Consider the following 25,334-nt stretch of genomic DNA (forward strand, 5'->3'; position numbering starts at 1 on the left):
TACCAGCATGACAACGCAGCTGTGGCAACGTAGCTGTGTTAGAGCCTGGGCTGCTGCTAAGAAGGGAACTTGGGAAAACATGGTAGCAAAGTGACTTTAAAATCTATATGCACACAAGGTCTTTCACACATCTCCTTACCTCTATACTAGGAAGAGGAATACAGAAGTCACTTATGGCATGACTTCTCTATTCCTTGGATAACCAAGAAGGGCTACCCGTGGGGTGGAAATTCATACAGAAAATCCCAGTCTTCACTTCACTGCCATTAAGGCTATCAAGATCACATGTAAGATTTGGGGAGACAAGAATTCTACATTCTAAGTGCTGACAGCGCCTAGAACAGTCTTAATTTGATCTACACCTGATCCCTTTTCTATTTATGGCCTTGGTGCAGTTAGTTCAAAGGACAGGATTTTCCTTCTCCTCCTCCTCCTTCTCCACAAGTCCTCTGTGTTGTTCTCTGAACTTTGTTCTCAGCATCTTTTCCTTCCCTCTCTGTCTGGCAGCCAAGGCAACTTTTGGGGCCATTGTGCTCTCAGTGTCACCACAGGGTAGAGGTTACAATTCACAGGAGAGCCATCTCCTGCCAGGCTGTCAGCGGTATGCTAATGTGACAGCTTGGCAAGTATTCGATAATGTCACTTCTAGCAAAATAACTGTCCTGAATAGTATTTGTTGTACATACAACCATATATCCATCAACAAAAAAGCCCTACAAAATTACACTCTAATATATATTTCAAATGAGATGCCCACAGGCACTTGCCCACATGCGTACATGTCAGTAGCCATATGTGCTGTAATCCTCTTCTTTATACATATACCCAGCATAATCCTTTCATGCACCATATATCTAATCTGTATTCTCTGCTTTGGAAGCAAGATTAATCTACAAATTTCAGAATTCATTTAAGTATATTAAATAGAATACGAATCTTCATTACTTTGGCTACCAAGCAGTTAAAGTACGTGGCAAATGACCAAATCATCAGTCTGCCATTCAGTTGCAGCTATATGCTGTGCTACCGTTTCATTTCGGGTTCTTCAAAGCCCTGCGGCTGAACTACAGCCGGGTATTTAATGCAGAAGTGTATCTTTTGGGGGAATGTGTTATTTTTAAATGCTTAATAATTATGAATTCATTTGCCATTCTTTTTATAAGCAGGGGATCATAATGAACTCATCTGTTATTCATGTGACTGTCAAATGTGTTCCCACAGGAGTTTTATTCTAATTCACTATTAGTTAGTGGACTCATAAAATAAAAGACTATCCATTCTTTACTATGAACATGTAACGCTTGGTAATCGTTCATCAAAGGGCAAATGTAATATTTTTCTTTTATAACTTTCAGTTCTGATTTAACCAGGTAAAGAACAAGGTTTAAAGTACGGGTACCGTTAGAAACAGAAGCTAATTTGATAAGCGATGAGTCTTCCATTTAAAATGCAATGAATGAGATTATCATGAGCGAGTATTTAAGAATGTATTATACTATAAGCATACATGCTTGAGCTACATGCATTTAACATAACAAGACAAACTGTATCCTACTATATAATGCCTAATGATAGTTCAATGAAATACATTTTTAGTATTTGTTAGATGATTACAACAGTTTTCATGCAGCTGTTCTGTTGCAATAGAAAATTTAGAGGTGGGATACTCACAGGTCACTGCAGGATTTGCATGTGATGACACTGGACAGTGGGACTTTGACCTGTGAAAACAAACACAAACTAAGCAATAGAAAAACAAAGAACTCAGACTTTGATTTGGTTTGGGCTTTTTTTTTTTCAGAATGTTAAATACATGGGATTTAAAAATGAAATTATTTTCAAATTTCTTTTAAAACCCTAATCTAAACTGAATGTTAGCTGTAAGGACTTACCCAATGACGTGATAGTCCTGAAATATTTCAGCAACAGTTCCCGAGATCTGACATGCTGTGCTAGGCTCCTCCTCAAGTATTTCACAATGACTCTTCCAAGCTTGAAATGCTCTTTAGAAATCCTAACCAAAATGAATGAATTATTACACAGATGCATTTTCAAGGGAGATGGTAACAAATCCAGAATACCATTTGTAATTGTAACCACTAAATCACTGTATTTTCAGTTTTACTTTAAAATACACAAGCAAAGGAGTTCTTTTTTTTTGTTTGAGTAACAGAAGGATGTTTTTAGAGTTAAGGGTTATCTCAAATTACTTTTTTCTGCATGGAAATGGTCATTTCCTCAAGTCAAATATACAGTGTGTAAATAAAAATATGTTATCCCTGTACAATCCCTGGCAGTCAGTAGGTTATTAGAATATTAACCATGAAGAAACCATTGAGAAAAACAAGCAGGCAAACCAAAGCTTGGATGCGAGTCTTGACGATCACAGATATTTCTGTAGGTTAAAGATTGTAACTTCATGTTTCATAATGGTTAGCAGAAAAACATAACAAGCAACTGTGCTTCCTGAATGCTACAACTTCTTTCATAGTTGAAGAAATACTATTTACTTTACTCTTTTAAAATACTTTTTAGTTAAATAATGATTTTTTTTTTTTCCAATGAGGGTGGTGGAAGACTGGCCCAGGTTGCCCAGAGAGGCTGTGGATGTCCCATCCCTGGCAACGTTCCAGGCCAGGTTGGACGGGGCTCTGAGCAACCTGATCTGGTTGGAGATGTCCCTGCTCCTTGCAGGGGGGTTAGACGGGATGGGCTTTAACGGTCCCTTCCAACCCAAACCATTCCCTGATTCTATGATCATGTTAAAAACAAAAGATCTGTCTTTAATTGCTGTAATGTCAGATAGAAGGGACTGAGTTATACAGATAATGTGAAAATAGGAAGATCAGAAATAGTGAATGAAAGGAAGAGTGCACAAATAAACTAACTCTACTGTGCCAAGAATTGGGTGAAACTTTGTTAAAGCTTGCATGTTTATCAGCTCCTTTTTATTCAAAATGAATGTAAAGTATTTATTTCATACACTAAATAACTGTGACAAAAATGATCACCACCAGCAGGCAGCCTGAAAGCCCTTACCTAGGGTGAGAATACAAACGTGGGAGATAAGAAGAATGAGAAGACATGCAGTTCTGTTTAATGGCATTTGTGAGTGCATGGACCTGTATCTCTATAAATATCACTTTCCTTGAAAGCAGAGGATAGCTCAGGAGACCTAGGAACAGACAAATCATTCATCAATATACAAGGGAAACTACAGGTTTAAAAGGCCTGATTTTGAACTCAGTAATTCAGTAACAGGGAAATTCTATTGACTTCACTGAAGTAATTTGATTTATACATGTCTGAATGGAGAATTGACTTTTGCAATAGAAAGTACATTAGAAAACATTATGCCAGAGAACACGAGTTCTACAGAAAGGAAGCAATAAAACTATGAATAAGTGGGGTACCGAATGCTACCAATTCCCACAGATTCAGTTTTATTCAGAAGCTCGCAGGACTCCCAAATTCAGGCTTGCTAGTCTCCCCTAAAGCCTTAAGGATACAAGAAAGAGTTATGGATGTGGTGCACATGAGCTGCTTGGCTTTTGCTACCCAAGGGAAAAAAAAAAGAAGAATCTACAGGACTGAATATGTGAAAGCAGATATGAGTGAGGGTGAGAGGTGACTCCGAAGTGCCGTGAGGGCCAGTCTTACTGGAGCTGTGCTCACAAATTGTCAATGATGAAAGTAACAACTGCAATGAAAAAGGTTTTGCTGGAGCCCTACTGGCATTTTGCCACAAAGGGTAACATCTGCTATTAATTAACATTCTGTTTATATCTCTAGGCTCTTTTAAGACAATGTGTTTAGCGTTTTTAGCAGTTGATAGTTCTGGAGCACCAACACCTTCACGGCAAAACACTGGCATTTGTCAGTTTTTTCTTTGCATGGATTAAAAAGCAAGGTAAGTGCACCAAAGTGACAGAAATGGTGATTTTATAAAACTAATCACAGAAAGCAGTATTGACACGACATTCAGGGTGACGTGTACAGATCAGAAGCACTGGAAGATAGAAGGTTAAGTCATTTAGGCACTGAATATAAAGAATGCTAATATTTCTAGGGTAAAAGGAAAAAAATACATTCAATAAATAACATGTTACAATGCTTATGACCAACATGCATATTTTTATAAGCTGCAATAGTCTACTTCAGCTTATTGTTTTAAAACAATAGCCAAAATATTTCATGAGGCATGACTAAAAGCATCCAATATAAAGTGATTAGATGTTCCCATCTAGAACAGTGGGAGCTGTTCTTGGCCATCTTATTAAGAGGTTCTTTTATAGAAGTGAGAACAGTAAAGGGCAAGCAGAAGGATTCACTGATTTTTGCTGTTCACAAAGATTAAAGAAAAAAGTTTTTCAGTCTTTGGAGAAAAGAACAGTATATCTCATTTCTCTGAAAGGAACAGAGAGGTGACAGCTTCAATGCTATCTGAGCAGTGTAAAATAGCAGAGCAAGGCAGCGTGAACCTGAACTAAGAACTGGCCATTAGGGGAATGGAGGTGGAATTCCTTCACACTGAAAGCTAGATAACGTGCAAAAAGATCACAAAAGCAGCAGCCAGAAGAAATTAAATCATTTCACAGGAAAATTAAATAACTTCTGAAAAAGGAAGCTCAACACAGTCTTACATCAAAAGGAAGCTCAAAATTTATGCCCGTTAGCTTCCTTACATGGCAGCACTTCTGTCATCCTGATCAATTAATACTGTTAACAATCAATTAACGTTGCTAATATTCCCCTCTTTTCTGAAACTTCTGCTCCTTGCATTACCAAAATTTACATTAAATTTTCATTTTGGTGGTTTTAGATGAGATATAAAATCAAGTCCTGACCACTTGGGATGGTTAAAGATCTAGTGCAATTCTTAGAAACAAACAGGCATGTTGTTGTGGTGTCCTGATCACATTTTAATTCTTAGCAATTGCATTCTATCCTCCTAATTTACTCAGTCATTTGAAATTAATGATTAGATTTTTTTCCTAATACACCTCAACTGTTGTGTCCTATTAGATTGTTGCTAGGTTTCATTAGGGGTGGCTGTATGACTGCACTGGATAAACAGACACCTATTATTGTTCTATATTTATTAACCAAAAACTCTTAAAGCTAACACTTTACACTCCTCAGAAATGAGAAATGCTATTAATAACTATGGTTGATCTACAGCAGTGGAAAACATTTTATGAAGGAGACTAACTACAAACAGCCATGTCAAAAAAAAAATGTCCTAAGGCTTATTATTAATGTATCAGCCAGCATAAATCCCTGTAGCTCCACTGACCTCAATGAAACCATGGTGAATTTAAACTGAGAATATAGCTATGTAAGCTACATTCTTCTTTCATCACTGTACAATGGAAAAATACTTTCAGAAAGGATAGCATATTGCATTAACATAATATTTGAGGAAAATTCCAGCTCATAGAATTGAGTGAAAAGAATTCCATTAAAAAGCTAATACCAGTCTCACCTTTCATTTATTGCAAACGCTTTGATCTTTAGGTTTTTAATTAAGTAACTTTTCTGACTCCATTGACACATTTCATGTTTTTATCTCTAGTTAGCAAACTGTCCAGTCCTAGATATTTAGTTTGACAAATAACATTTTAGAATATGTGGTGGGTTTTTTGTTTTCTTCTTTGTTTGCTTGTTTGGGGGAGTTCGTTTGGTGGGGGCTTTTTTTTTTGCTTGTTTTGGGGTTTTTGTGGTGGCTTCTGTTTGGTTTTTTTTTTAACAAACCAATGCCCAGTTTTGCAATGCAAGCTCCATGCACAGATGGTTTAACAGGACCAAACCCTAAATTTGCGTAAGAGTGAAAAATGTCTGTAAAACAATGTTAATTTTAAAATAACACAGATTGGATTCACAGTATGCTGAAATTATAACATAGCTCAAAATATGAAACAGGGCCAGGATTCCAGTAACACAACATGGGAGGACCTTTTGTCTGCTGGCTGGTAACACATCCTGAGATGACTTTTTGTACAAGATTTTTTAGAAGAGACTTCAATAGGGGCTTGATATATGGAACAATAGCAGGATATGGCCTCTAACTGGTAGGAACAATTACTGTTCTCAGACATATGCAAGTTAACTTTCATTAGCTTTATTGGATTTTGTGCATACTTTCTGGCCTAGATTCAGAGCTGCATCTAATTTCTCCTGGGACAGCTGAGACAGGGAGCGTTCTGAAGAACAGTAACTATGCTCACTAAGCAGAATATACTGAGGAAAACTCGCATGAGCCTCAAGAGTGTGACAGACCAGTTTGAGAATAATGTGAGAAAGTAACACAGGAAAAACCCACTTTCTTCCCAGCTACACCCGTAACGCCTTGCAGGCTGCAGGGCAAGGGAAGAGTTGTCCCCAGAACGGGTGGAAACGCCTCAGACCAAAGGAATTCTCAGCATGTAAATCTTCCAGTTTTATGGCAGACCCATCCAAAAAAGATCATTATGATGAGAAGATTACAAAGATAGAATTTAACCATTGAATTTTGGGAGATGTAAGTACTGACTCTTCTCTAGAATAATAACTAACAACTTCATAGAGATGCTAGCTGTTTACGCTTCAATTTTGGGAGTTTGGTTTTTACAGAATTAACTGTGGTACAATGTTTCCTTTAGTTCTAAGAAAGTGGAAAGTGATACATTTTGAAAAGAGGGCTTCCTGTTTCCCTTTCTTTCATTCCCTAGCTCTGACTTTTCTATAGCTCAAGCATAAATTACTTCCCTTCACTTTCAAGGCCCTTTATCCACCCCTTATTTTTCGTATCTTTCCTCAACTGGCTTTTTTCACTTATTATTTAATATTCAAACACTTCTGTGATTTCTGTCAGTTTCCCATAAATACGTGCAATGCCACTTTAGGCTCCATCTTCCCATTTTTCACCAGTACTCTTTAAGTTGCCCAAGGCTATTAATTCTCAGTTTTGTATAGCCACTCCAATAGGCCAACGCAGATTTTTGCGCAGCCCTCTGATAAACCAGACTGGAGAACTGATTCAGCTGGAAAATAATCAAGGGAAAAGAATAATTGTTTTTCAGTTTGATCTTCTGCCTTACATCTGCACAAACAGCTGCACGAACACAACAGAATGGGTGGGACAGGAAAGAGAACAATTAGCTGAGGTAGGGCTGCTTAAAGCAACATCACTACTACTGCAGAAATGCACACGGAACCAGAGCCTAAACCTGCTGCTTTAAGTACACTTCTAAATCCCTCACCTGTCACAGTGTCTGTTAAAAGATCTGATGCTAATAAGGCAAGGATTATATCACTCCTGCTTACCCATACAGCCCAATTTTGGCTCATTGTTTCCTTGTTCTCGTTCTTGTGTTGTAATTAGATTGTAAGATACTGAGAACATAGATCATCTTTTGGCCTACTTGAGACTTCTACGACAGTCAGTGCAAATTTTACCTTGGATTCAAAAGGAATTGGATCGTGTCTGTTGGGATACCATTTCCCCCAGATATCAGCCATTCTGACATTTTTTTTTGTTTACGAAGGGCAATCCTTTAGAGCAGCTTTGGATCACGGAGAAACATATTTCTGCAAGTAGCTCTATTTTTCTTATAATTTCACTAACAGCTCTTTTAAGAATCATGGGTTGTGACTTTTAATCAAAAAATTAGTGTCACTCTCTCACTTGTAACAAGTGGCAATTCTAAAATCACTGGGGCTTTAGAACATGAAGTGAGCAATAGTGCTAAACAGCTGGAGCCAGAAAGGAGAGCTACATCACACCTAAATTCAACTGATCTGATTGCACTACCATACTGACTCCGTTCGTACTGCTAAAAGAGTTTGGTTTTTATACCGAGTTCACTCAGTACACCTGACTGCATATGAGACACAGCAAACAAGCAACAGGAGAAAATCTGCTCAAGTTAGCGAAAGATAGTACTATATACATGAAGGAACTGAACACACTCAGAGTTCCTTGAAATAAGAAATGTAAAGGTCCTTGAGATGAAACTGAAGCAAAGGGCCAATGAAACAGATGTTGCAGTTAACTGAAGCTGTCTTATCCAAAGAATAAACTCTTCTTCAAATATAAATGGAAATTTTCCATTGAGCTATGAAAAAGTGTTTTGTGAGTCTACAGTTCTTTTCACTTTGAGACAGTGACAAAAATATTTGGTAATATAATTGTGTTTTCCTGATTCCACTCAACAATAATTTCCACAGTTGTGTTCGTCTATTTGCTGTTGTCTCTATGAAAGAGAGATTTGGTATATCTTACATTGTACTGAGGTAAAATAGGGGCACAACTATAGGCAAATACAGCAAAGAACATCTGCAGGGCTAGAAAAAGTAAGGTGTTTTTAATGAGTAAGTAATAGATTTAATTTACCTTTTTAATCTGGGACTATTGCAATATAATATTTAATCAAAAAGTGATCGCTGTGTATAATCAGTAGTCCTGATACTGCATAAGGACATCAGTTCTAGCTCTGAGACTTACACTGAACCTTACAAATCTCTGTCTAGGGGAGTGAACGATTTATATTTGGGGCTGTTTCATAAGCCTTTGCAATTACTCAATATTTTTATAAATGTTGGTGTTAAATAATGGAAGATGGTAAAAAACATTAGAACAAGCCAGAATTCAATACCTGGAGAAACTGTTTTCCCAAAAGCAACAGAAGGTGTCACTGCTAACTGATTTTAAACAAATGAATCGCATAAATGGAAAACACTGCCTTTGTTTTGAAAGAAACTTGAAAGTTGTCTGAAAGAGGGCAACTGGGTTCCCTTCCCAAGTATGCTCCAGTTCCAAACATAAACATTACATTTTTAAATGGAAAAGACTGCTTTACACCATCTAATTCTTCTCCTTTCTGTTTGCTGTTATTCCCTGCAGCTGTTTCACCTCAGGCTAGGATTCACAGTCAAAGCAAGAGAAGTTTAGACCAATATTTGGACAGAAACCCTCAAAGGCCTTTTTAACCCATTAGTATTAGAGCTCTAGTAACTGGGGATTTTCTCTTCAAATCCATTATAATTCAAGATCCAGACAAAATTAAGACCATGAGCATGCTGAAGAAACCATTTCCAATAAGAAATGTAAAACTGAGTCTCTAGGTAGCTTGTGACTGTGAAAACTTTCTGTAGACTGCGTTTTAGCTTGGGTGACTGTCTGTCTCTCTAAACTTGCGATATTATTTCAACTCTATGTGGCAGTCCTCACTCTCTTGTCTTCCTTGATATTGTAGTGTTGCTATTCTACATTAAATAGCTGTTACATCCCATGCCAGAGACGGCTGCATACAGGCGAGGTGTTATTTTCTAAATATACATACACACAGATTTTGAAGTACTTTATGGCTGTTTGCAAGTCTTTCCATAAATTCAGATATATCTATATGTGAGGCTAATCTAAAACACATTCCCCCCCCCCCAACCTGATACTTAGTAAGCTTAATTTTAGATGTCTGGAGCACTGCAGGCACTCACATCCTTTTCCCTCTGGACTTCCCTTCCCCAGTGGCCTTGCCATGAGGAAGCCTGGGCTGCAGGCGCCGAGGGCCGTGGTCTCAGAGGGTCGTGGCCGCTTGCCCTGTAGCCGAGGGCCTACGCTCTGAGCCGCTACTTATTGCATGTGAAGTAACTGCCAAAGCTGTAATTAAAAAAAAAAAATAATAAAGCCTGTGGCTTTTAGCTATGAGGGCTGCATGTTTAATAGGTACATCTAAGCACTCGCTGCAGGCTGCCAGCCTGCCGACTACAACGCAGCCCCTCGCTTCTCTTCTCTTTTTCCCCCCCTCCTTTCTCTTCCCCAGAGAAAGGCATCTCAGGTCACTTGAATTATTTAGCGGGGCGTTTTTAACCATCTCAAGGGCTTTGCTTCTGCCGCGCGGCTCCTGCGGAGCTGGGGTTTGTGGGTTTATTTTAATTTTATTTATTTATTTTATTTTTTTTTTTAGCACGCGGGGTGGAGTTGCTCCACTTCCCCGGCAGAAGGAGGAGAAAAAGCACGGGTGGCGGGGAGGAAGGAGGCAGGAGGGGTGGCTCGGCGTGTGGAGGGGAGGGGAAAGGCCGCCAGGCCTGCGAGCCGCCACACCTGCGGCCGCGCTGCCCCCTCAGCCCCGGCCCTGTCAGCCGGGGCCGCTCACCGGGTCGCTCTAACGCAGCTCTCTCTGTCTCTCCCCTTCCCTTTTCTCCATCTTCCTCTCCCTCCTGCTCCTCATTCATTCTTCCCCCTTTTCCCGCCCCCTCCTCGTTGCAGGCGGAGCGGGCCCGGCAGGAGGCGGAGCGGGCCGCCGCACGTCCCCCGGCCGGTCGGCCGGCCCCCCCGCCATGGGTCGGAAGCGCTGCGTGGGGGGAGACGGCTCCAAGATGGCGGCGGGTTGCTGCGGGGTGAAGAAGCAGAAACTCTCCAGTTCCCCTCCCTCAGGCTCGGCCGGCCCGGGAGGCGGCGGCAGCGGCTCCCACTGCGGCGGGGCGGCGGCGGCGGGGGGCGAGCCGGGGGCGCTGCCCCCGCCGGGGGGCCCCCGCCTCAACGGCCTTGGGGGGCTGGCGGGGGGCGCCGCCGGCTGCGCCCTCTCCCCGCCGCTGCCGCCCAGCTGCGGCGGGGGCCCCGCCGGCCTCTCCCCGCCGGCCGCCTCGCTGCTCTCCTCCCCCGGCGCCGGCTCCGGCGGGCCCGGCTGCAGGAAGATGGTGGTATCGGCCGAGATGTGCTGCTTCTGCTTCGATGTGCTCTACTGTCACCTGTACGGCTACCAGCCCCCGCGGAGCCCCCGCTTCACCAACGACCCCTAGTGAGTATCGCCGGGCCCCGGCCCGCCGCCCCCAGCCCGCCCTCCTGGGCACCTCGTGTGCGCCCGTCCCGCCCGCCTCCCCCGGCCGGGCTCCCTACCGGCCCCCGCCTCCTCGCCCGGCACCTTCCCCGCCGCCGCCGCCCGTCCCCTGTCCTCGCCTGGCCCCGCGCTGCTCGCCCGTCCCGGGGGCCTGGTCCGCGGGCGCCCCCGCCCCGCAGCCGTGCGGGCTCCGGCCGGGCTCCCCGGCGTGCCCTGGGCGCCGCGCTGCCTTCCCGCGCCCGGCTCCCCGCTGGCGCGCCCACAGTGACCGGTCGCGCTGTTAACCCCTGCCCGGCCCCTCTTGGCCCGTCCTGCGCGGGACTCGCTGGTGGCACGTCCCCCCGCCCTGAGCCCTGACACTCCGGGCCGGGCCGTGCTCCGAGCCGGCCCGCCTTTGTGCGAGCGTGTCGCGGCGGGCTCCGTGCCCCCCGCGTGGGCTCCACGGGTCCTGGCTTCGCGGTGACACCCGACTGCGGGCGCCTCACGCAGCGCCCCGCCGTCCGAGCCCTCTCCCCGCTCCGGAGCGGCCCGCTCCGTGCTCCAGTAGTCCTTACTGGGACCCCCTCCCTAGGCAGCCACCCTCTGTCCGTGTGTTCTGCATGAGTACGGGCGTCTGATTCACCAGTGTGGGATGGTACCAGTGTGAGAGACCTGTCGTGTGAATCCCGGATTTGTGAGCACTGGTGTACCAGTATGTTCCCTGTGCCAGGCACTCGTAACGCTACTCTGCTCTCAAACTGTCTAGAGTCCTTGCTTTGTAACGACCCCTGAAGATCACCCAGTGTTAGACATCCCGAGTCCCTGAGTAATCCACCACACCAAATTCCTGGAGTTTGGAACAGATCACACCAACACCTGTTACTCCCATCCTCCTCTGCCTCCCAAGCCTCCTTGTGAGAGCCTCCACCAAGGGCCTGATCCGTTCCCGTCCCTGGCCGCTCTTGTGCAGTGTTTGTCTTGAGCCCCGTGCCCTCCCACCTTCAGCAGTGACCCGCCAGGACAGTGATGCCCAGCATGTCAGCACCTGCAGCCAGCCAGGGAACAGGGCGTGCTGTTGCAAATAGAGTTCAGACACTTCAGGGAGTAACTTCTCTCTGACAGGAAGTTACTTCCTCTCAGCTGGGATGAGTTACCGAGTCGCTGCATGCTCCAAGTCTGTTTGAATGCAAAGTTAATTGTAAGGGGTTGCTGAAATTAAGTTTCCACTGTTTTACTTTGCTTTTAAATGGGATGGAGCTCATGTGGTGAGTTTCCAAGCTTCAGCTGAGACTCAAGTGTGTTAGTCCACCAGACTGCATGTCACTTGTTTCCTATTATGTATAGCATGGCTATCAAACCTGTGAGAATCCGTACTTTACCGGTTCTTAATCAATACAAATTTTTTGTGCCTGTCCTAGACCCTCGTGCACCCTCACCAATGCAAATGCTTATCGTGCAGTCCGCGCTTCATTAATGGGATGTGGCGTATGCTTCTCAGTGTTTAAAATAATGTGATGTATTAATGATCTTATTTGGAGTCCGTGCTGTTCTAACACCCAGGATCTATACATCTCTTGCATACTTTCAGCTGCTGTCATGACAACCCAGCTCTGTGGATTCCTACTTAACCTGCCACCCCAGCAAGTCTTCCCTATATGCTCTTCATAACTCCTCTGTGATTACATCAGAGTACCAATAATGAAAGGAGGGCAGGGAGACTCCACTGTGAGTTTCTTTACGCAGGTCTCTTGTAAATCTGTGTCTGTCCTTTTGTAGATACCTGCTGTTTAGGAACTGCTGCTCTAAGTAGCCATTTTGCTTTGCGTTGTCCTGTATCTGTTCTTCATCCCAGACCGCTATAGGTTACAGCGTCAGCTTTGTGCCATTTCACTCTTTCATTGCTGTAAGAGAGTTGAATTCTGTCTGTGTCCCTCTGTAACAATATTGCCATGTTGTTATTATATTTTCTAATTGTATTGCAGAATATTTTGTTGAGCAGGTTAGTGCTACTGTCTCTGTTTTATTGGTGGAGGAAACTGAGGCAGAGGTGAAGATCTCGCCACTGACATGTTTTCCAGTAAGCGCTGTGATTCCTCTTAGTAACCAGTACACCACTTCACCTTCCTTCTCACGCTTCTTACTTTAACAAGAACACAACAACAAATCAAGTAAAATGACTTGTACTTTTCTAAAATTCACTACATGTGTTTAAGTGTTCTTCAGATTTAGTTGCTAGACCTGGTGAAAAGTTAGTGTCAATGGATTTCTGAAAATGGCACTGCCATTAAAATTAGTGGTGTCATTTCTGCTTATTCCCATGCTTGTGCCAGCATGCACTGTTGTACAGATTGCGAAATGGTCTAATCATAACTTAATTTTTTTCCCTGGTTAGTTTTCACAGAGATTGGTTGCCTCTAGATCGTTACATGGCTTCACAAACACTTGTGCCTGCACAAGTGTGAGGTGGGAATAAGCAGACAGATGGCAGAACTGCTGCTTTCAGCAGCCTTGTGAGCTGATTATGTTTGTACAGTGGGGGAAGCAACTTTGAAAAAGTTGTTCAGTATTACATGTAGAATTCTAGGTCGATGAATAAATTGGTCCTACGATTTGTTCAGAGGCAGCATGACTTCTAGCATTCAAAAGATTTATCGATAACTGGGTAGCTCACAAAGATACGATGTTGTCTTTGAAGCTGAGCTTCATCCTGTACCGCAAAAAAAACCTGAGAACTGACATTTTTTACTGAACATGTGTTGCAGCTGTCTGCCTGGCATACTTTTGGAAGCTTTGTCCATAGACCAAAACTTCTGTTCTAAGAGTAGTAGTCTAAAATGAGTTTGTATGTGAATTTTGAAATACTTTTTTTTTTTTTTTTAAATTACATTAATTACAGGGAGGATGAAAGACCTGTGAGCAGGTATCCTCACACAAGCATGACTCATATTCCTTGCAGGTCTTTGAACAATGAAACTGGACACGATCAAAGACAAGCAGGTAGCTGAATCACTTGGACAAGGGGTTCTGATGTGTCGTCTTTTGAACAAAACCTGCTTGTGACAGCTCTGGATTTTTGTAACTTTTTGATTCCAAGATGAAGACCATGGCAGGGCTTGAAGGGGAGGAAATTTTGAGCAGTTAGTAGGAATGAGATGAAATGCCTGTTTTGAAAGAGTGCAGATTTGTGACTCTAGCAGCCCGTACATGGATGAAATAGTTGGCATTTTCATATCTCTGACTGTAGTTCCTAAAGTACAGGATACGGGGTGTTGGCCGAGGGTACTGCTGGGGAGCTGTTGGCTTGGAGAGAGTGACTCATGGAGTCAAAAGAAGATAGCTGGAAGATACTGGATCTGTCTAGCAGTGCCTTGTTAAGAATAGGCTCAGCAAATCCTTCCAGCCACAGGCTTCCTCTTCTCTTGCAGGCTTCCATTGATCTGCTGACATTTTATTCTATCACTGTCTTAATTGAAGAGCTTTCTTCTACCTAAGATTTCACTTCGAGTTCCTTTCTAAGCCACCCTGTCTCTTCTTCACAGGGTACATTCTGCAGGGCATGCCCTTTCCCCTTGCTTCTATCAGCATGGTGGCTCTCAAACTGTAGGTGCGGAAGGAAGGTAAAAATTATCCTGGGGGTGTGGAAGCTGATACAAAGTTTGAAAATTGCTGCCCCAGACAAAAATTTTCACTTACATAAAGTGTCATTTGGACACTGTTCTTGAAATGGAGTTTGATGAGTAAAGTTATGGAACACTGCAATTGATTTAAAGGAGTGGCAGTAGAAACAAATTTTAAGGGGATGCAAGAGGAGTTGTAAAAACATGTTACCCCACTCATTTAGGGAGAAGGAAAACTCAGTATCCTTTTTTTCCTGTGTTTCTTACTTTTCTGATAAAAAAACTCGCATCCCTTTCTTTCCTTTCTGATTTGGTCTTGTGCAACACACCTGGTGCCTCTGTGAGTGGGAACAATACCACGTCCTGCCTTCCATTGTGGAAGTGGAAAAGGGCTGCCCACCGGTGTGAAAGGGATCAAGGTTAACGCTACTCACTACTGTTTTTCTTCTAGTAGGAAAGTGTTTGAGCGGAAGCGCAAGTAGGTTGTGATGTGATGGGTAGGTCTGTGAAAAGGAGTTAGTTGAAGCTGTGTTGTAAGGAATGAGGACAACTTTTTTTTCTTAAAGATTCTCGCATTTCTGTTCACTATAAAGATTTCCCTTGGCACACAGAAATCTCCTTTCTAAGTTTTTGATCCTGCACAGTGTCTGCCTCAAGCTCTTCAGCTTGCCTACTTAATTTTAATGTCAGCATCTTTGTGGGGAAGACACTGTGTGGCAGTCCAGCAGGTTAACTCATTTGCCAGTTGTTCGTTTCTTGTAGTCCCTTCCTTGAAGGTTGCCTACTAGTGAGCAGGATTATTTTAGTGGTCACCGCCTGTACTTGACACAATTTGTAAGGGGGATTGTTCTGCCTCTGTCATCTGGTACACGGTAACCAAGAACAAGATTTTGCAGCCGGGATGGCTCATGTTGCCTGTGTCCTGCTTCCCATCTGACTGAGGAGCTCTTGGGAAAGATGTTTACCTCAAGCACCTTGCATCAAATGCTTACATGATGGTTGCTCATATTCTCTTCATCTGGCAAGGGGGATCTGTTGCAGAGACATTAAATGATGTGTATAGCTGATCTGCATACCTCTGGTAGATCCAGTGCTTTACGGAAACATCAGACGTGCTGTGCCGGTGGAAGCTGCCGGCCCTGTGCACGTGTGGAGCCTCCAGCCGTCAGACAGAAACATGCTTTGCCACAAGAATAATCTGTATGGATTGACAATCTTCTTTGACTGAAGGCCTCTGGATTAAAATATTTTCTAGGCAATATCCTAAAGACTTAGCTCGGAAATCCATCAGTTCCTTTCTTCATTGATGACTTGTAGTATTTTGCAGTAACTGTTCCATTTGACTACAGGACAGAGATACAGATACACCGTGGTGTTGATGTGCCTGGCCTTTGTGTTTCATGGTGTTTTCAGGTCTTAAGATTTGTCACTTTACCTGTTCTAGAAGGGTGTGGAGTAGCAGTACTACACTGCCTTAATTCTTCGTTACTGAACTCTGGAGACATTTAAATTCAATCCAGTTTAAAAATGCGTACCTTGCTGATCTTGTGCCGGTTAGTTTTCACACTCTCGGTAAGTTGTGATTCTGCTCAGTGTGAGTGTAAATTGACCCAGTAGTAAAGAAACGGTTCTAAGGTTTGTTGCTGGCCATCCAACTTTTTGCCTTAGGTACTGTGTCTTGATACTATATTGGCACTAGTGGTGGTGATTTGCTAGTAATTTAGATTGAAATAGTTTTAAACCTTCCTGTACAGCCCAAAAAATGTGGTGTTTTTTTTTTTTCACCCCAAAAATCTTGAATCCCTGTCTGATGCTTTATTTTAAGGCATTGAAGAAAGATTAGGCTTGTCTGTAGGTGTGTACATATTCTTACACATACATGTAAATAAAAATGTTATGGCTTGCAAGTTTATAAGCTTGCATGCTTTTCTCCATTTCTTGTTTCTTGGCTGCAGCCTGACTTCCTGTTTTAGTCTCCACAACTTATAGTAGTGTTTAAAGTTGGAGCCTTGTGCTTGGCTCCTTGCTTCCCTTGGTATATGTTTCTTTGCAAACATTTTTGTGAAACTCTGCCTGTAAGGTTACAGAAGCATGAATTCCATATTGTCTTAAAAAAAAAAAAACCGCGTTTTTCCTCCGCAATCTCTACTCAGAGTTGAGTTGTACCTGCTGTCGTTACTGTTCTTGATACCAAAAGTTTGAAATGTTGTTTCTCTGCAGGACTTAGTTGTATGGCCATGGAGACTCGTGTGGCAAACTCTGTGCAATAATTTGTATTTATTGTCACACTCTGTAACATTACACAACAGTTATAATGATTGCTTGGTCATGGCTGAAGATCAACAGTAGTCACAAAACAAAAACCGCAGCAATGGGACAGGCAGACAGGGAAGTGTTCTCTCATGTCTGTGTGTCTGTGACTCCATTCTGTTTTTCATGTGTATGTCATGTGGTTCTGTATAAGCTTCATATTTTTTTCTGACTTAATGCGGTCTTTACTGTTGAATATTAAATGTTGGAATGTGAAGTGGTGGTTCTTTCAGCGTAGCATTCTGCAGAGACTTTTTAAAAAATACAATGCAGTAGAAAATGTATATTTTGGCTGGCATTGGAAATGCTCAGCAGGGAATTCCCAGCATATTTGAAAGCAGGACTGGTGAATGTATCTTGGTACAGCAGGGGGGGAAACTGGATAAAGCTACGTGGCTTCAGAAAGAACTTACCTTTGCTAGTAGGTGGTTCTTCTGATATGGTGGAGAAAATAAAGCTTATTTTAGTGAGCTGTTCTTATATTCAAATGAGGCAGTTTCTATTAGTGCAGGAGATCGCATCATAGACAGTCTTAAGGATGGACCCTGGTTTTGTTTCTTCAGCTAAAAGCTGTCACCAGAAAGTTACAATAAATGCTCTGATTCACTGCAATACTAGTTTTGCAGGAGTTAATTATTCTCATACCCCTTGAAGGGTGAGGAGGAGGCAGGAGCCACGTCTCCCTGTGCCATCAGTTCAGTCATTCATTTTTATTGCCTCCTTTGTTTTAGTTACATTCATATCTTTTGTCATGTTGCCTTTTACTCTGTCTTGTGCTGAAGATAACTTCCTCATAGAGGTTTCTGTGGATTTTGCAAAGTTAGACATCGTTTTTGACATTATATATTCCTATTTAACCTGTCTGCCAGGGAGAAAAACATGTTTTGTGTCTGCATTTGACTTACTTCACATATACATCTAACTTAATATTCCTTGCTAGAAATTACTGAGAAGTTAATGATTTAAGAATGCAAATATTTGCAGTTACTAAAAGAGTGCAAAGCTCTGCCTCTTCTTCAGTTGTGAGTTAAACGTGTTGTTTCTTCTGACACCTCTATAATTGTAATGTTATCTAGCACTGAATACTGAAACAAGAAATCTAGTATTGGCACTTTTTTTTTTTTTGTCGTATCTGTTAAGAAACAAGTAGATATATCTCAGTGTATGGACAGTTCTGTTGTCAAACCCTAAACATCGCTTTAACTGCTCATCTCCGCATAGGCAGGGAGTAGTTGCTGTTGCTGACAACTAAGAGAGAACCAGGAAATAAAAGTTTGGAAGACTGGGCGAGCTCACTTTGCTTAGCTTACAGATCTGTGACAAGTCAATGAATGAAATATATTTTAGTCCATAGTTTTTGGTTCTCTCGGGACTAATGCCATAATCAATGGAGCAAGCTCAGTGTGCCAAGCTGTCTGTTTTGACATTAAGTGCTTGTTTACAATTAACTGCAGGTTTTCCGTAGCGTTGAATTATTGTCTTCAGAAGTAGAAGTGCTGGTGTGCTAGCACAGGAGCTGTTTGAGCCAGGTACTGGTGGTTTCTGTGGTAAGAGTCTCTATGGAAGGCTGGAAAGATGCAAATTATTTAAAAATAATAGTAGGCTGTCAGAGTTTGGCCAATACAGAAACTGTTGCTAGGCTGGAGGCCAAAACAAGTCCAGTCAGGCCCTGACCCTCATTAGTAAAGCATTATGAAAATGCTTGACCTTTTTTATGATGTTTATGCTCCTGCGGAGTGGGGTATTATATTGGTACTCAGTTTAGCATTGCAAAGTTTGCATTTGAATAACAAGATGGGGCAGCTCTACTGCTGTTAATTCCCTCAAAACCATGTCTTTAAATAACAAGGTATGTTAGGCAGTGCAATAGCTATGAAATGAAATGTAGCTGTTAAGTTGGTCCTCGTGCTGCATTCAGATAGCATGTAGTTAATAATTTGAGCTTGGATTGATATGTTATCTAGACTTCCTTACTGTTAGTGCTGCGGTATATGCTGACTGACCGAAAGCTATGGTGTGTTTCAGCCCAGCACTGTAAATGACAGAAGCTACCTTTCTTTCCTGGGCTGCTTGTATGATCTTTTAAAAATCCCGTCGTTTTCATAACTGGGATCTTGGCAAAAGGGGTCAGTGTAAAGGGTTTCATTTGTTAAGCGGGATGACCCCCCTGCTCCATTGGCCGTAACCATTTGTTTGGTGAGATATGTTGGATTTGTCACAGCTCGTCTGTCCCTCTAACAGACTGCCCATACGTTTCTATGCCTTATAGGATATGCCTTAAACTTTTGTGAGCTCACTGGGCTTTGATAGCTTCCTGGAAGGCAGTGCTTGTTGTGAGTACGTGGATAGAGCTTTGCCACACTGTGTGCTTGCAGCCAAGGTTATTAAAGTGCTAATTTCATGAGAATGACGTCTTATGGAATGCAGAACAGCTCCACTGAGTTGTGGCAAGGTCACTGGGACAGCAGCCATACAGAGATGCGTAGGTCTTCCCAGAGCACTTGTGCCTTTCTATGTTATAGGGAGTGAGTTCTCACAATCCTTAATGCCGTAGAAAATCTCATTTTATGCCCGTCTTCCCATTAGCTTGAACTCTGTGGTGTTTTTGGCAAGGTCCTGCCCAGGGCTGTGGTGTTTGTAATATATGAGCCACAGACATATTCCCGTAATTTATCTTTTGCCCCTCTGCCAGCTAAAATGTCTCCTCTCCAGGATTTGCTGGCACGTGATGGTTTTTAGCCTCTATGACACTGCCTGCTTTGCTGGGTGTACTTGGAGTCCACATTTGAAACAGAAGAGAGAGTATGGAAGGACCTTGTTGTAGTCCTCTTCTAACCAGCATCAGCCTGACTTGTGCTTCATCCTTTCCTTGTTTTCTGTGTGGCGTTTTGCCCAGTGATAAGACCTGTGGGAATGAAGCTCTAGAGTTCATGAGTTTTAGGTGTATTAGGAAAGCTGGAAAAAAGTGTGTGATCCCCCACTGATGGGCAAAAATTTGGGCCGACTAAGTAAATCTGGTTGCCTACAGACCATTTTCTAGGTGACTGTAAGAATTTAAGGATTGGGTGCCACACCATTTTCCTTACCTAGTAAGTGAGCACAAGGATAAATTCAGCTGCCAGTGAATGGCAAGTTGCATGACAGTTCTTTTCCGTAGAGATAAATGTGCTAAAAAATTACTTTTGGGGAAGATGATATGCTAGGTAGGGGTCCCTTGTAAGCTTTATAAGGAGAAAAAGAATATTTTTCTCATCCTTAGTTCTTTAATTTGACTGCCACATTAAGCAGGCATTGAATGCTGGCCAAAAAAGTGTTGCACCAGCCTTTTCTAAGAAGTCTGTCTGCAGAGAGACTACTGGAGGCTAAGGAGGCAGTTGAAAAACCCACAGAAAAGGTGCAGCCGTAGTGAGGAAAGAAGCCCTCTTCAAAGACGGCTGCGGTGCCTGAAGGGAGGTGAGTAGTTGCAAGGGATGTATCCCTTAAGCGTGAGGGGAATAAAACTTCAGGAAGCCACTGGGCCGCATGAAAAACTGCAAGCCAAGCGATAGATGGCAAGTTCGTTCAGTACAGTGTCGTACAAGGAGTTAGCCGAACTCTGAAGAACCAAATGGAAAGGTAATATTAAATCTAATCCCTATTAACATGCCGATAGAATGTGAAATTCTAGTGAAAAGACTCACTCTTCCTTTAGGAGCGTAATTCTGGCTCTGATTTAGTTCACATCGAACTGAAAAGTAAACAGATAGAAAAGAGGCAGGTGGCAAAATTCTCATGTGGGATACTCACCACCATAATATCTGAATTCCTGTAAAATACTGGGAATGAAAGTGGAAAGAAAATAAAGATTGGTGCTGTTCATTTGGAAGGAATCAAGCAATGGAAATAAAGGATTATAAAGAAGAATAAATAGAATACAAATTACCTTTCTCTTACTTAAGAGAAAAAAGATTAAAGTGAGACATATTCCCATGTACACTTAGCATCGTGGTCTCTTTTCACCTCAAGGATGAATTATTGCGGTTTGCCATGCTTGGACTATATTTTAACACAGAAATCTAAGCCACTGCAAAAAGTAGCTCCCAGTAGTGCCTCTTCCTGGGAGAATATGAAATCTGTGCTTCAGGTTATTTGCTACCAGATGCTTTTTTTTTTTTTTTTTTTCTTTTTCTCTTTTTTTCATTTTGGAGGATTTTCAAGGTGTTAAGTTTTTTACATATGTAATGTAAGTGGCTTGGAATAACCTACTCAAAGACTGCCTACTACCCTGTACCATTCTGCTAACTTAAGTGCATTTTCTTCCTCTTTAGATGCTCAGCCACAGATGAGTCTTTTTTGCCATAAGCTGAAAGTAGTTACACTAGACAGGACAGATGAAGATAGAAGAAGGTAATGAGCATTCTACTGCTACAATGTGGTTTGTGCTAAGTGGTTGGAAATAAGAAACTTTTGTCCCTGCTAAATAAGGGGGCTATTCCTGAATGGTTGCTAGAACAGCTTCTGTAAATATTTGCAACCTGTTTGAGACTGTCAAAATTAATAAATTAAATTGTGAAGGCTCTAGGTCTGATTATTTCTGAGTATTTTGTCTTGGTTAAAAAAAAAATACTTTCTTTTTTTCCCCCTCCGAGGAAAAGAGCTAAGCCCTTGAGACGTGCTTAGATATGTTTTCATCTTAAAAGTCCATATGCTAGAAATTGGAGATGTGAGATATTTACTCTTCCTCTGAGCAGCAGTCGTCTAAATGTACGGATCACAGACATGCATCCAAAAGTTAGGCAATGTAAGCATAACATACTTGGTTGTCATTTTACGTAGAATGTTTAATGGAAATTGCTCTGGAGGAGGAAACTAGAGCAGTCCAGAGTGGTCCCTGACATTTTGATGCTAAAGTTTAGGTTTTTGGAGATGCAAGAAATTTCTTGGAAGAGACCACTGCAGATAGATCAGTAATCTTCAGATGGTTCTGCAGCTAAGGCCTCTATTTGTTTTGAAGTGATTGGCTTAGTCTAAAAAGAAAGCTAATCTTAGGTAAAAGCATCGATTGGCCATTGGACTGCTGAGTGTTTCTAGGGTTTTTCAGGTTCTGTCCAGCTTCTCTGTATGCAAGTTACTAGAAGAGGCAAGTGTGAGCTGAAGGATAACTCGCTGCAGTGAGGATTGGGAGACTCGTGTTGTGTGCCTGACCCTGTCATTATGGTGTACAAACCTGGATGAGACCATCCGTCTCTCTATCCTGTGTTCTTACTGAGAAAAATAAGGTATCTCAACCTACTTTTCTTTAAGTTAGTAGTGAGAGGCACTATAGAAATTGCCTATTGCTGAGATTTTTCTTTCCCTTAACTGGATTACCCTGAAAGGCGTGCCAGGAAGCTCTCCAGAATCAGCTCAGGATATTTTTGCCTAAACTGGCAAATGGGAGGCATATAGTTCTTTTTTAACTGTTATCCATTATATCTGAAATGAATCATGGTTGCATTCATGTTAGCTTAAATCCTTCAAAGGCTCTTGTTGCTTCTCAATTAAGTCACAGAATTTTCAATGAATTTTTTTTTTTTCAGGATAGTTTTCTCCATTTGGGTACTCTTAGTCACAGTATCCTCCTTCGTCTTTTCAGGCTGCCGTTCAGTGAATCTGTTCTCCGAGAATACCTTAGACAGTTTTTAAGTCTGCTAGCACAAGTTGACCACAAGACCTTCCAAAAAATCATACTACGTAATTGTTTCTGCTCTAGACATCCCATTTGTCCTAGTCGCATGAACATCATTCTTCTATGGACATTTTAGAACTGAGAGGAGGGTGCGGTTAGCCATTTACTGCCCTGTTAGATCCAGTGAACTATGGTTCTGTTGTGAAACGAGATTCCTTGATTTACTGAATGTTGAAAAATGGAGATGAGCAGAAAGAGAAGGTAGAGGGGCAAGGAAGGTACAAGAAGTGGCTGTATGATGATACTTCCCTAAATATTTTTCTAATCTTCAGCAACTTGCATTTGGGATGTCTTGAGCCAGAAGTGATGACTTTTATCAGTAATCCTCCCTGACACCCCACCCACCCCACCCCTCAGCAATTAAGAAGTTTTAAGGAGGTTAAGTTGGGAGGAAGATCAGAATGCTGTACAGGAATTACTGGAATACTTTAGGGGCTATACTGTTAGAAAGGGGATGCAAATCAGTATTTTGTAGAGCACCTTAATGTACTTCAGGGCATGATCAGTACTGATCCTGTAAGTTAGGAGTTTATTTCTTTCCTTAGTTGTTTCCAGGTATTACTAGTTGATTGCCAGTTTTCTCTTGGCATTCATTATGCTATAGATATGTACAGGGCAAGTGGCTATTTTAAAGAGAAATTATCAGTAAAAATAGAAAAGTATTAAATACAATTGTACAAGAGAGCGGCTGAGATCTTAACTTGTAAAACTTCACGGTTCTTTTGCTCTCAGGAGAAGGATATTTTCTGTTTGCAGGGCAGCCAGAGTGCCTGGAAGAAGTGTGAGATCAGCTTGCATAGGAAGATGAGAAGAGCTAGGCTGCTTTAGAGGATCAGAACAATAGCTGAGAGGCACAAAATTTGATTGAGGGGCCACGTATATGCATATGTGTGTGTACATACTGGTGTATGTATCTATGTTTGTGTGTGCATATGTATGTGTACATACAAAGAGAAAGACAAAGGGACACAAATTAACTGTTTAAACTGGATGCCAGTGCTGCCAGGAGAACCAAAGGATATAAAATGACTCTGAGTAAGTTTTAGATTTAGAGTGTAAGGTTTCTACTTACTTACTGAAGCAGTGTGGCTTTAATAGATTAGTGGGGACAAGCAATCCAAATGGTTTAGATAGATCTTGATCACTTTATGATAAGAAATATATGATGAATTGCAGTAATAGTTTTGGTAGTTTAAAAAGTCCCTCATTCTCTCTGAGTTAATTGGAGTGGATTTGGGCTTTAGGCATTGGAGTGGTTTGTGGTTTTTTGTTTTTTGTGGGTTTTTTTTTTTTTTTTCCTTCTCATGATCCCTGTGTGGAAGGAGACTAAGGGATGGCAATAATCCTGGTCCCTTAGTGGCTTTTGCTTTGGTAGTACGCTCTAGATTGAAAAATCTTCTGGCAATGAAGTTTTCAAGAAGGAAAACATTAGTTTTGCCATTGAAAGTCCAGTTATCAGGCTATTGTGACAAATAATATATTCTCTAGATCATATTATTGTAGTTTATTTCTAGCTTAAAAATTAATCTTTTTTTTTTTTTTATTGACACTTGCAGATGTTGGTAAATTGTTCATTTCCTCTTGTACAGCCATAGTAGGTAGTAATGATCCACAGATACTTCTGATGTAGAAGTTAAGTGCTGTCACTAATAGCTTCTGCCTCTGAGTATGGGGATAGGTCCTTTAAACTGTGGCACTGATGCTTTTCTTTTTTTCTTTTGAAGGAAAGATTGTTATTGGAGAATAGTGATAAATGTAATATCTTATCTCCAAGGACTGTTAGATGAACTCTCTGTGGGCAGCTTCTGATAGAAAGTGGAGTAACTTTTGAGCAGATTATTTGTTTCAGTGCAAGTTCAGAGATGCCCAAGTTGGGTCTCTGTGACCTGTTTAGATCTAGCAGGATTACTGGCTTAGTAAGTGGAGTTTGGTTTCTAATAAACTGTTTTGCTTTGGCAGAGAAACTTCTACTGTTCTTTCCACTCTGCTTTTGGCTTGAATAAGATTTATCTTTCTTGACGTGGAGATGAATAGGGGCAAATGTTGGTCAATAACAGCTCTGTAGACGTAATGGATTTGGAGAGTGTTATGGGTGTAAATAATTTTTCACTGAATTTGAATTTAACTGTGTCTCAGTAATGGCTCATGTTGAACAGGGAATGAGGATACTGCTTTTCCGAACACAGTATCTTTGCTGTTAATAAGAAGGGTTGCCAAAATAAAACCCAAGGAAATGACATTTCAGATGGCAAACAAAGTATTTGTTAAGCAGTATTTTTTTTGAACTAGTCATACTGGAGACTTTACTACCTGACTTCAGCCATCTAACAAAATGGATTTTGATTTGCACAGCAATTCATGACAGCAAAGAAATGGAGCACAGGTTCTATGAAAAGGAGTAGCGGGGAGCTGAAATGACAGGCTCACCCTGAGGTTTCTGGGGAAGTTGGGGCTTCCACCTTTACCTTGAGATGTCAGAAGACTTCAGACTGATAGGTTTTGAAATTGTGGTATGTAAACAACTTTTTAAGCGAAGCTGGGTTTTGGTGGGGTGTGTGTTTGGTGTTTGTTTGTTTGTTTTTTAAAAACCCCGCCAAACCAGCAAAGTGTGATAGTAGGTGATTACTGCTTCCAGAATTATGTTTATTGCTTATCAGTGTTTTTTAAATGGCTGTTCTTCTGTTTCCCCTCACCCCGATTGAAGTTTCCCTCATCAGCTGAAGGATGGCCACTGCTACCTGTGTTTTGGGCTTGGATGCAGTTGAGGGAGTGGCAACCTCTTAAGGACATAAAAGTGGAAACGATGGTCAGAGGAAGCGTCTGGCCTCGCACCGTGAGGTAAACTGCTGAGGTGGAATGTGCCACCTCCTGGTCACGTGTATGGCCTGGCGCAGAGCTGAG

General features: G+C 41.9%; 1 protein-coding gene across 3 annotated transcripts in view; it reads left to right on the plus strand.

Annotated features, from left to right (window-relative positions):
• The window catches only part of AMMECR1 (AMMECR nuclear protein 1), a 98,483-nt gene that overhangs the window by 14,079 nt on the left and 59,070 nt on the right, over window positions 1-25,334 (plus strand). For 2 of the 3 annotated variants that reach the window (XM_086756228.1, XM_086756229.1), the window contains exon 1: window positions 10,235-10,781. In XM_086756228.1, coding sequence (XP_086612354.1) covers window positions 10,321-10,781 — 461 coding nt within the window. In that variant the 5' untranslated portion in view covers window positions 10,235-10,320. Of the gene's footprint in view, window positions 1-10,234; window positions 10,782-25,334 lie in introns of those variants that run through there. The other variant, XM_086756227.1, reaches the window with a different exon arrangement.

Source organism: Chlamydotis macqueenii, chromosome 11 (assembly GCF_036417535.1).
Source record: "Chlamydotis macqueenii isolate bChlMac1 chromosome 11, bChlMac1.mat, whole genome shotgun sequence".
In the NCBI taxonomy this organism is placed as follows: domain Eukaryota; kingdom Metazoa; phylum Chordata; class Aves; order Otidiformes; family Otididae; genus Chlamydotis; species Chlamydotis macqueenii.